Here is a 13,257-nt window from a genome sequence, read left to right on the forward strand (position 1 = left end):
CAGTAACAGTTGTCCTGTTACAGTAACAGTTGCCCTGTCACAGTAACAGTTGTCCTGTTACAGTAACAGTTGCCCTGTCACAGTAACAGTTGCCCTGTTACAGTAACAGTTGCCCTGTCACACACAGTAACAGTTGTCCTGTCACAGTAACAGTTGTCCTGTTACAGTAACAGTTGTCCTGTCACAGTAACAGTTGCCCTGTCACAGTAACAGTTGTCCTGTTACAGTAACAGTTGCCCTGTCACAGTAACAGTTGCCCTGTCACAGTAACAGTTGCCCTGTCACAGTAACAGTTGTCCTGTCACAGTAACAGTTGTCCTGTCACAGTAACAGTTGTCCTGTCACAGTAACAGTTGTCCTGTTACAGTAACAGTTGCCCTGTCACAGTAACAGTTGTCCTGTCACAGTAACAGTTGTCCTGTCACAGTAACAGTTGTCCTGTCACAGTAACAGTTGTCCTGTCACAGTAACAGTTGTCCTGTTACAGTAACAGTTGCCCTGTCACAGTAACAGTTGCCCTGTCACAGTAACAGTTGTCCTGTCACAGTAACAGTTGTCCTGTTACAGTAACAGTTGTCCTGGATTCTGTGTGTAATAACTCTTGCAGCTCTTGCTCCAGCTGCAGTCCGCTGCTTGTGAATCTCTCTGAAATGTTGGAGTGGGCTTTGTTTTACTGTTTGCTGTTATCCCTGTTGCTAGTGCACATTTCCCCCCTACATTTTTTTCCTGCCACTTAAGTTTCTATTACAATGCTTGGATAAACAAAAACTGTGACGAGACTGCCACCTAATTCACACTACATCCGGCTCTGCTGCTCAATAAATTTCCACTGTTTTTGTCGGTTCTTTGAGGTTGCACAGCAGTCTTCAGAACATAATGTAAATGAGTGGTTTATGGCTGCACATTCATCAAAAAACTAAAATCTCAATATTGATACATCAGGCTGGAAGCACACATGCTCCACTTTTTCACCAAATCTTGGCCTGATACACAAAGTTCACAAAAGAATTCAACGTTCCACACTGGTCTTTACCACTGGGAAGAGGAGCATTTAGGATGTGGATACACAACGCAGGAAGTCTGTTAACTGATATGGGCAGAAAGCAGATCCACAGGCAGGCCACATAACTGAGCAGAGAAATGCACAAACAAGTGGAGTTCCTCTCTTCAGCCGTTTATAGTTTGGAAATTGTGGTTATCTAGTGAATGTTTGATGCATACAAAACATAAGCAGCACATAATGATGCATTGTACTGCATTTATACCTCATCAAATAATCACACCTCCATGGAGGGACAGGAAGTGAAGCTGTTCAAGAGCTGCATGAGATAAATGCCAACCGCACAGATCACTCAACATCCAAAAGCTTTGAAGTGAAGAACAAAGTAGTGGAGACTGCCCCGTTACAGTAACAACTGTCCCAGAGGGAAGTGAGTTTAGAAGACAAAGGACACATGGAAGTATTGTATATGTGGAAAGAGGTGCTGTAATCTTTTTTATGCTCATCAATATTCTGATATGCTAATTTTCCTGTCCCTTCTGGAGTTGCCAATGCAGAGCAAGACCATGCAGACACAGGAGGGTTCTAACATTTCAGCTGAGAGACTACTTACAGCAGACAAAGATCTCCTGCATCATCATCCTGAAACAGCAGCAATGCAATTGTAGGGGCCCCCAGAGAGTAACACAATCTGACAATGTCTTCAAGATATTCCTAGAGTTTCCTGCAATTCCAGAGTCTGGAAGGCTTTTTGTATTGACTGTAAATTTCTCCAGTCTGAAAGAAGTTAACTTCCACACCAGGTTTAATAGGCTGGGAGTCATATTCATGTTTATATGAACAACGCTAACACATGTGTAGGTGATGGCAGGTGTAATCTCTACAACATGGTAAATATGCCTTGTTCCATCATCATAGCTTTTGTTAATGAACACTAAAGTACTGATAGCACAGCTTGTTGCTAACATTATTAATTTTTACTAACTAGTTTTGTTCACCCTTGGTTTACTGACTCTACTCTGCCAGGTTGAAGACGATGATCAGGGTAGATCAGGAAATGACCCTGATGGGACAGGAGAAGGAACATGTCTGTCTCTGGTATCCTGGGTTATCATCTTGTGCTTTGGCAAAGCTATGCTTAGCACCAGCTACGCACTGTTGTGCTTCTTAAGTCTAAAACGCAATTATAATATAACGAACAAAACTAATAAAGCTTTCACAGAACTAAACAGAAATGTTATACTTCATAATCTTTTTTTAAAAACACAACATTCCATACTTGGGCTTAACTCTTTAAAATTTAACATTAAGTAACCACGAACCTTAAATTTTAATTAAAACCTCAGTGGCGACCAACTCTCTGCAACAGCCTCATCCTCCTCTCAGTCAGTTTGACAGTGCCTAGATTAACTGTGGGGCTGACAAACCGTCAGAGCAGATTAGGCGAGGCTCAATTAGATGCTAATAAGCATGGTGAGCTTGGCTATAAATGAGTCTGCCCACTTTGATGTCACCATGTGAGAGAGAGCATTAACCCTACCAGAGGTCAGCTTGCCAGGTGGAGGAGGGGCCAGCACAGCAAACACCAAGGCACAGTGATCTACTTTCAATCTGTCCAAGTGAAGTGTGTGTGTGCGTGTGTTGCTGACAAGATCAATCACTTCCACGTCTGTGAGTCGTCCTTGCTCTGCCAGACTGTGCGTGTGTTATCATGTGTAGATTGGACTCATGCAGGACCTGTACACAACTTTTTCCACCCCTAGGCAGTGACTGACCTCAAGCGTATTCTGGCTGTATTTAGTTCTTCTGTAAGTTCAAAGAACAGCCACAATCACGATTTAAAAGAAAGTCTTTTGTCTGTCCTTTTCAAAGAGCAATGAGATAATTTCTACCACTATGTAAACTGTAGCCTACAAGCTAAAACTATAATTACTGACTTTGCTCTCCACAGCTGGGAATATGTGTTATTTTGGATCACATGGTTCCACTTTAATGATCTGCAGCTGTTAAACTGTAGCTGACTGTGCAATTCAAACAGATGAACGCAAACGCAGAAGCGTAGACGCAGGGCCTGTGTGCTGTAGCTTCACCAGCCTCTGGATAACAGCTCCTATTTCAGCACTCCAAGAAGAAAAAGATGTGAAACGTTATTATAGATTAATGTTTCATCACCATGAAATGCTGAGGACATTCAGTGCATTGCAAAAATAAACCATGCCCAGCAGAAGCAGGTTTATGCTGTGGGACTGTTGTTGTCCAGCAGGTAAGAACTGATGGGACAATGGATGGAACTAAAAACAGGGCAAAAAAGGAAAAACCTGTTAGAGGAGCAAAAAACCATCAAACAAAAAAAAAAACAAGACACAGGTGAGTGATGGGAAGTTATCCTGCTTTAATTCAGAGTGTAACATTTCATGTATGTTATGGTGCTGTTTAGAGCTATGATCATATAGGCTAAGAAATCATGGTAAATTCAAAAAGCATAAAAAGTAAAGACACATTTTTTAAAAAATCACAACGGTTCAGTCAAAGTCCAGACTTAAATTAAATTGAGGATCTATGAATAAACACTAGAATGGCTATTTTCTCACTTTATATCCAAAATGGTTGACTTTGTGCTATTTTGCAAACAATATGGAGGATAAATTCAGTCTCAGCACAAGAAAAACTGTTAGAGAAATACCTCAGTGCCCTGCAACATAACTGTACACTCAGAATACACTTTATAGAAAATTCTTATTTAAAAAAATGAAGAAAAACATGTTTCTTTTCAATTCATAACTACTTTGTTGTAGTCGGTCAAATAAGATCACAGGAAAATACATTGAAATTCGTGAAAAAGTTCAAGGGGTTTGGATTTTTTTTTTTCCAACATGGAGCATAAAGTAAAAGTGTGAGGGAAACCAAATGAAACTGAGTGAACCAGAAAGAAAAGAACCTACACTGAAGACGTTCTCTGTTCATTTAGAATGTGTCATGTTGTAATATGGCGATGGATGCGGTGGACAGAGGCCACTCTGTAGGCCTTTGTTTGAGTGCTGAGTGGATGCATGAAAACCTTTGAGAAAGATATACTGAGGCTCTCTAAGGGCTGGCCCCAGTGAAAAAGTAAAAGAAAAAAAGATAATGAAAGAAAGCATCCTTTCAACTGCCACACCGCCACACTCCCTCCCCCAGTCCGGTCCCCCCTTCTTCTTCGTCTTCTCACACTCTTTCCCTCCCACAGCCTAACCAAAATTAGCAACTTCACCCTGTGAAAAACACACAGACCCTGAGGGAACCGAGCGACCCCACATCAATAAACAACACAAAGAGACACATAGGCTGTGACACAGAAGACCATCTTACTGTAAGTAAGCATATAGCTTATGTACCACACACACACAAAAAAAGCTCGGGCATACAGTCACGGTGCTCACTGACATGGAAACAGCCTCATCTGCTGAAATATGTCAGTATGTAATTAGTCTGAAAAGGGGGTCCTTAAAATTCCAGTGGGTACACACAGGGACCCAAACATGCACAAAGGCCCTTAGTTAAACACTGAATAGCTCACAGGAAGTGGCTATTTGGCAACTTAGCAGCGCCTCCCATGGCTCATCAAGTCTCCTCTCATCTCAAGCTAGTCTTTTTTATCTTGTTTTTCATTCCTCCTCCTCTGCCTGTGTTTCCCTCCAGTTCTCATCTTCCCCCCCTTGTTCATGACTGTGGGTGTCTTCTCACTCTGAGCTCTTGAACTTCCACGCCTCCACTCCCCTCCTCCTCTCTTCTCAGTGCATGCAAGCAATCTGCACTGAGGGTAAAAGCAGCAACTGAAATGGGTGCTTCTAAATGACGCGTCACAGTTTTGTGGGAGCTGCCAAGGCTAAACGACCTGGTGCAGAGACCTGGTAGTCACCTTATTCAGGAATTATAAGGAAAGGGAGTAAAATCAAACATGAGCTTTAGATTTTTCCATTCCCATGGCGGTGCCCTGTATGGCTGTGGCTGCTTTGGCTCTTGGTAACACAGGCAATTTGTTGGTTAGGTCACTATTTTCTGTTGCAACATCATCTGGACGCCATAAATTCGGAGACATGGACCACTCTACAAAGCTCTGGTCTACTACGCCAGTTGGATCACTTAGATCAAGCTACATACACAGCAGCAGAATCTTCCAACAGCCCAGGCCCACAGAGACACCCTAAGGCCTGGGCCCTCCAGTGTCTTAAGAGAAAAAATAAAAATAAAAGCTTTCTGACTGAAAACAAAAGTGTTGGTGTCATGTTGGACTTACAGCTGAGCTAGAAGCTGACCCTTTCCAATTGCAGTTCCCCTCTATCTTGCTTGCGAACATACGCTCCTTTGAAAGCAAAATGGACAACCTGAAACTGGATTTAACCACCAAAAGGGAAACAAGAAACTGCTGCATTATTATTATCTGTGAGATGTTGTTAAACTCATCTGTCTGATAATGCCATCAGCCTAGATGGGCTAACATGAGTCATGCTCTCGCTGGTAAATCCCAGGGTGGTGCATTTACATTAACAACAGAAGGTGTAACAACGCCACCCTGGTCTCCAGTCATTGCTCTGTGGACATTAAGTTCAGAATTGTGGGGTGCAGACCTTTCTACCTGCCTGGGGAATTCACCACTGTTTTCATTGCTGCTGTCTACACCCCTCCTCCCCAATCCCTGCACTAACATCTAGAAAGCATTGAGTACTCTCTTAACATACCGGGAGGGTGTTTTTATTGTTGCTGGAGACTTTAACCACGTTAACATGAATAATGTTCTTCCAAGAAGGCCTTCAGACCAGCTCCCTGCCCCCATCTCGGCTCTTCAGATCATCTTTCGGTTATGCTCATCCCAGCATACCAGCCCCGGCTCACCAAAGAAAAGCATGTGGTGAAGAAGGTGAGAGTGTGATCCTGAGGGAGCTCTGTCTGCACTGCAGGACTGTTTTAAGTGCACATACTGGGGCATGTTCAGAAAGGCCGCTACACATAACCAACACAGTATGTGGCATCTGTATCAGACTACATCCAGAGACGTACGGAGAAGGTTACACCAACACAGACAATACTCACGGGGCAACCAAAAACCTTGGATGACTGAGGAGTTGTATTCAATACTGAGGGAGTGAAAAGCTGCCTTCAAATCTGGTGATGTGGCCGTACTTAGATCAGTGAGGGCCAATCTAAACCATACCATCAGGACGGCAAAACATGACATCCAAGGTTTCTTTCATGATCCCAGCAACACCAGACAACTATGGCAGGGCATCCAGTCTGCCATCAGATTGCTCACCACCAGCAATACCCCTACTAAGGCTGTCTGAAAATGCTAAGTTATATATTATTAACAATATATTATTATTGTACATTTATGTATTTATAGGCACACTTGTGATTTTTCTCTTTGTTTTGATTTTCTCTGTTTGCTCCGGCAACCAAGAGACGACATTTCATTACTAATTTTACTACTGCACTTCGTGCAACGACAATAAAATAAGTCTAAGGTGTGAGACAAAGCTGCTCTCTAAAGCAGTTTTGTCGACTTCCTCAATGAATAATTGAAAAGTACTAATTCCCTTTTATTCACGTTACTAATTATAGGAGCTCCTTCCTATTAATCCATCAATTTTTAATCTAATAATATGTGAAAATTTGTAAAATGCAAAGGAAAGAAAGGGAAAGAAAGGAAGAAGGTCAACTTCGTTATCAATACTGCTACGAGTTTATTGAGCAAAAGTTATGTCAATGCATTTAGATGTTAAGAGTTCATAATACAGTCCTTTTTGTCACATCCCTTGCACAATTAAGGTTCAAATGAGATTTTGAAGCTACTCATATTTAAACAAACAAATCCATAAAAATCCTCTTATCAGCTTAACTCTTTAATTTGAGTTCTGAATTTTTGCATCAGTTTTTGAAGTCTACATACTTCATTGTCCCTTAAGTCATCAGAAGTTCTTTGTCTCATTAACTATTTAAGGATTCAAGAATTTTTTTTATTGTCATACAAGAGTTGCTTGTTTGTGATATGAAATTCGGTCTGACCCAGGACTCAGGTACTTAGCTCAGTCAACAACCAGTTTTCTTTTAGGAAAAAAAAAGATCTATAGTAACATTCTGTTTTCCTTTAGTTACTCCACAAAACTTATAATTAGTTGTAGTCCAGGGGAGCTCAAGTCCAGTCCTCGAGAGCTACCATCCTGCAACTCTCAGATGCTTCCCTGCTCTAACACACCTGAATCAAATGAATGGCTCGTTAGCAGGTCTGTTGGAGTAAGGATGAATCTAAACTAAAAGTAGCTCTGGAGGACTGGACTTGAGCACCCTTGTTGTAGACAGTAACTGATCATCAGGAATAGAGGAACTGGAAGATTATCTATCACTTTCTGAATCGGTTAAAGCATCTGATTCACTTTCTCTTCCACTTTTTTCTTTTTGCTTCTGTTTAGGTTTTAGACCCAAACACCTCGTAGTTTCTGTTGTTGCCAAAATAGTGTAATCAAAGCCATCAACTTTAAATTTCATCACTATGCCCAGTTCCACATAATCATTTCTTAGAATCATAAACACTGTCTTCTGTGTTTCAACTTTGCTGATTTGCTTTCATTGCTGGCGTGATCTGACCATGACGTTTCAATTCCAATTCCATCATTGCTGATAAAAGGTGGCAAATTAGACAAGGACATTTTTTATGAAGGGTTTATCAGGTTGAAGATGGTAGTTTGTGTATTTCTCAAAGCAAAACCCCTCTCAACTACGCTCTTCACCTTGTCAATAGAGACCAAAGCCATAACCACTGCAATACTCATCCTGAGTGCTGCCTTCACTCTTTCACATCCGACAAACCACAGCAGTCAAACCACAACCGAAATATCCACATCAACTGGTATTTTAATACCATGCTGATGGTCAAGGCTCCTAAAGCCTTCAACCGTAACTTCCCCCAGCCATCGCACAAAGCCGAAAAAACCACCAATGAAACACCAGTGAAAGAAGAATGTGTTAAACTGTGAAAAAAGTTTAACACTGTAAAAAGTGAAGTTCAAAGCTGTAGAAAACTTCCCACTCGTTCTCCTCTCCACGCATGCAGCAGACTCATGCGCACACAAAAGAAAGATTGATTTGGTTTTCTTTAAGAAAGGATTAAAAGGAATTACAAACGGAAATTAAAACAGTGAAAAAAGGAAGGAAAGAAAGGAAGGCTTTGGTGGCAAAAACAAACAAAAAACAACAATGGCAGGGAAGAATGAGTGGATGTACCTACAAACAAAAGGAAGCAAGGATTAAATAAAGAAAGACAGGAACGAACAAGACAATAACCATAGAATGGAGGAAGACAGAAATTAAATGTCAGAAAGAAATAAAGATAAAGAAGGGTTAAATGGAAAAAATGAAGGAAAACTGGCCGTTGATGTGGTCAGTTTAGTGTAAACCATTTGGTAAATGGTTGAATTAAAAACTGAAACAACAATGTTTTTAATTTCTTGTAGAAAAAAAATACAACATTTTATTTTGCCTGTATGTATTTATACATTTAATGACTTTGAGATCAAAGACGTGGATACAAACAGCTGGTCAAGAACAGGATGCTGGAGTAGGACAAGAGTGGAGCGAGCAGGAGGAGCACCGAGCGTCCCAAGAAAGAACTGTTCAGAGAACATATGACAGATATGAAAGATCACCGTCTGATTATTACTGCAGAGAGTCTGATGCCCTCACATCAGTCTCAATGAGAGCAATGGATGCTGGAAAGAATATAACGACAGTTTATGAAACACTCACATCCACCACTGTTGTGACCCCCATTAAAATTGACTTTCAAAAGGATTTAAATTGTCTTTGTTGTCAAAATAATATTTAAAACACATTGAAATAGTACTTTTCTTCTCTTGCTGTCACTCCTTACATTACAGTATTTATTTTCTTGATCCCTCGTGCCCAGTCTTCTTCTGTCTCTGTAGCAGGCAGGCAGTGCAGCAAGCCGACTGCAGGGGAGCAGGAAGGGGAAAGGGTTAAAACTCAAAGCTACGGGAAAACATTTCAATAATTTATGAAATTTTAAAATATTTCTTAAATATTTATTCAATGTGTGGACAAAAAATATCTAAGTTTTCTTTTTTTCTGGCAGAAGAGATGGGGGGTCCTGACCAACTAGCTAATTTCCCTAAAATGTAACATGAATATAGAATGAAATATGGAATTGAAACACTAGACGATAGGTGAAACCACTAACCTGGTTATATCAAACAGTTTGCCAGAAGAAATTCTAAAAAGCATTGAATTAAATTAAAATATACTTACTCCAGGACGGATGAGAGCTCCAGCGAGAAACAAGATGGCGATGAAATGTTCTGAAAGTGTTTTGAAGCGTGTACCATGTGACCATGACGTCACATTGGGATGCCTGCCTCACAGCTGCGTCTCATTTTCTTAAGTTTAAAGAATGTATTACTTCTGTTTTTGAAGTTGAAGTTCACGTAACATTTTATTAAGTTGAATTTGATCATGTGTTCAGTTAACTTGATTACATCAGCCCAGCTGACTAAAACCCAGTATTACTTGTTACAGTGTGTAAACTTCTGAAGTCAAAGAAAGTTACAAGATATCCCCCAACCCCACACACACACACACAAAGAAAATATTCTAAGCATTCTGGTCTGTAGTAAATAACAATTTTGGTAATTCTGACTAAACAAGAGAAGTTGTGTCTGATTTAACTTCAGACAATCTGTTTATTAGGTGCGTATAAACAGATATGCCACCTATCGTATCTGTGGCGTATCTGATACGATAGGTGGCGATCTGATACTGATACGCCACAGTATGTGATTGAAATCACATTAAATCTGATTTCAATTGCACATCCAGTGAGGAATGAGACTATTCCATTAATAAAGAAATTGTTTTGCACTTATGTATCGATCCATATGGTTGAGTGGTAACAGCTTCAGAGGCCTGCTTCATGGACATTTAATTCATTTCCTTTCAGGAAGCGCTGATCAATGCAGAGGGAACCCACAACCCCACACAGGAGAAGACCCACAGAAACCACTCAGCCAGTCGGCTGTAATTTCACAGCGTGTGCATGTGACAGGAGGCGGGACGATAACGTGACCCAACGTGCTACACAACAAAACAAGAGTGTAAAGTAATTAGTATCTTGTGTTTTCTCCTCACCTTCTGATACTCTGAGTCCTCTGGTCTGAAGTCACTGCTCACCATTTGAAATTCCAGGTTAAAGTGAGGTAACCGGTGAAGCAGATTCACCCACCAAGGTGGAGAGTAGTTGACCACGGCCGCCATCCTGATGCAGCTGCCTGCAGACTGCGACTTCGCTCTGCAGCCTGATTCTTCACTGGGACGCTGGAGAACATGTCAGAGTTTACACAGCAGCAAAACACAGTCATTCTAAGAAATGCGTCTCAAGTAAATTTCGCTGCTAAAAACGGTCTTCTGCAGAAATCTAAAAGCAACAATCAGGCATAACATTATGACCATCTGCATAGTAGTGTGTTAGTTCCCGTATTTGCTGCCAAAACAAACGCTGCCCCTTTGCATAAACTCCTCTAGATACCTGAAGGTGTGCTGTGGTATCTGGCAAAAAGTTCTGTGAGTTGTACTGTGTACTGTGGCGTGGATCAGAGCTGTTTGTCCAGCACATCCCACAGACAGTAAATCTGTCTGAGATCTGGGATGTTTTGAGGCCAAAATTGTTGTTGTGTTCTTTACAGCTTTGCTGAACAAAAGTTTAAGATGGGGAACATTTTGTGATAGAGAAACATTTTTCTGTTGAAACTGGGCACAACCATCAGAGAGCACATCTTTAATGAAATAGTGTATGTGGTTTACAACAATGTTCAGGTGTGTTGTACATATCAAGGGAGTCCTACCATAATACTGTGTCTGCCTTTTAGTTTTAGAAGCAAAAGAAAACACTGATTTATTCAAATGCTTCATTGTTCTTGGCCTGCTGGTTGGCCAACACTGAAAGTGAAACTGACATAATTGCTTACTTTGTGATAAATTCAGCAAAATTAACATCCGCTCAATTGAATTAGAAAATTCCAATTTAAATTCCATGCAACTTGTTGCTTCTTAATAAATGTAAAAACAAAAACAAAACGAATAAATTCTACACTCTTCATTTTGACACATACAACTCACAGCTGGATAAAAGTCATTAATTTCCTCACTGGTTAGACGTTAGACCCATGTGGCTTGTGTTTTTTTCTTAACACCAGCCTACCTCGCAAGAGTCAGTGTGACAGAAGCTTCAATTCTACATTGATGGTGTGATGATAACATAACATGTTGACAACGTTCAAAGCAGGACATTGAACATCTATAGCATCACACTGCTTTTGGAGCTTTGTTGCCGTCTCATACTGCATAATAAGGCCACATCTTCCCCAAGTAATCAACACACAAGTATCCAGTCATCCAGGACACAAAAGAAAATGTGACTCTGCAGAAAAGGCCCCCCTTCTTCCACAGCGAGGCCCAGTTCTGATGCTCCCATGTACCTTACTGACTCTCTGGGCGGTGGGCAGAGCTTGGCTTGGGCAGCACGACTGGTTTACAGCTGTTAATAAACTGCAATGCCTGGGTATCACTGATGCTTTTCTATCAGAAGCAACGTTCGCTTATTCAGGTATTTTAGCTACAAAATCTCAAAGCAATGTTCTTTGCATAGATGCTCACCACTGCAGAACAGTAACACCCAACAAGAGCTGCAGCACTGGAGATGCTCTGACCCGCTTATTTACCCCTGTTCAATTTGTTGCACTCACCTATATCTCCTATTTCTAACACACTCACTCTAAGGACAAAATGCTCACCATTATATCCCACCATAATCAAGGCTACTTGCACCACACATCAGTGGTCATAATGTTATGCACGATTGGTGTATGATTACCTCATCACACAGGGGATATGGAAAAGCATGCCCACTATGAAGTATATTCTGACCAGATAACGTCAGTCTACTGTAACAGTAGCTGCTTCACTGTCAGGAAAAAATGTTGAGTTTTCAATTAGAGTCGCGTGCAATAATGAGCCTGTGTGGCTAAAATAATGCATTTTGACATTTTACTTGCGTTCGATGAAAGCCACATAAGTGATGATGAAATGGATGACTGTGGTGTATGCTGGGTTCCTGCCTGATATATTATGCAGCAACAGTCACAACGGAGGGGAATCTCTTTCTGATACGGTAAATGTAGAGAAATGCGTCACTGAAGGTACGTGAAAGACAACATTCTTGGGGAAATCTTCTAGATTTTGTGTGGCAAAATGATGGTTGGCGTTTCTCCCGCATCACCCAGTTTGCACCCGCGGTGCAAATCACAGGCTCCGTGGCATAAATCAGGATAAATGGCCGTTAAATGCGGCCCGACGCACTTCCACATCAAGTACATTGTAGCAAACACATGTAGGTCAGTTCAGCAGAGGAAATACTGTCATGAGGTTATTTATTGTCCCAGTCGATGAGACAAAAAAAGGTTGGAAACCCCGGATTAGCTGGCTTCTTCCTGCTCTGTGATTATTAAAACTACCGCAATGACTGAGACGTCAGAGCAAAGATGAGGAGAAAAATGCAGCAAATGATGAATTTGCTGGCATGTCTGAGTGTGAGTGAATAGGAATAGCACCTACCTAGTGAAGCACAAGCGGGCGCAGAATCTCGTTCAGCAGCTTTATTTCTTCTTTCCAGGAGACCAGAGCGGCGTGTTCCTCACCTTTTGTCTTCCCGATCCCGTGATAGCGGAGCTGGATGCGAAGGCTACGAGCTGCTGCGGCATCAACGCGGCTGGACCGAGCTAGCTGCGACGAGCCAGTCGGCTATAGTCCCGACCGCATCGAAAACAACACAAAAACCTGGACGCATTTCCCCCCCCGAAAAAACACCGCCGCTTCGACTGTCCTCCACTGTGGCAGATTAGGGGTTAAACTATTTGACACACAAAAGCTTAGCTATGTGGTCATATATTTATTTATTTAACAGTTTGCCGATGCCGTAGCTGTCTTTGCTTCCACGACGAGGGTCGGTTCGGTACATTTAGCGCTTATATTGTTGGAGCATGAAGCAAACACGGTCTATAGAAATCCCCGGAGGATGGGGCTTTGCGGCAAGCTTTGCCACTCTGAACGTCTCTCCGTGTGATCAGTAAATGCGCAAAAATGGCTCCCCCTGACGTTGAAACGGTGGTAGTACAGGCTATAGAAAAGCGTGTAGGATAATGGATGATGGATGCTAA

The 13,257-nt window shown here is 41.5% G+C and overlaps 1 protein-coding gene across 1 annotated transcript in view; it reads right to left on the reverse strand.

The window, feature by feature from the left end:
• Window positions 1-13,257, reverse strand: part of LOC102219607 (protein tweety homolog 3-like) — a 35,296-nt gene extending 22,039 nt beyond the window's left edge. The window contains exons 1-2 of the mRNA XM_005813940.2: window positions 12,656-13,257; window positions 10,175-10,360 (exon numbers count right to left, since the gene is read on the reverse strand). Coding sequence (XP_005813997.1) covers window positions 10,175-10,300 — 126 coding nt within the window. The 5' untranslated portion in view covers window positions 10,301-10,360; window positions 12,656-13,257. The remainder of the gene's footprint in view (window positions 1-10,174; window positions 10,361-12,655) is intronic.

Source organism: Xiphophorus maculatus, chromosome 5, assembly GCF_002775205.1.
Source record: "Xiphophorus maculatus strain JP 163 A chromosome 5, X_maculatus-5.0-male, whole genome shotgun sequence".
NCBI lineage: Eukaryota > Metazoa > Chordata > Actinopteri > Cyprinodontiformes > Poeciliidae > Xiphophorus > Xiphophorus maculatus.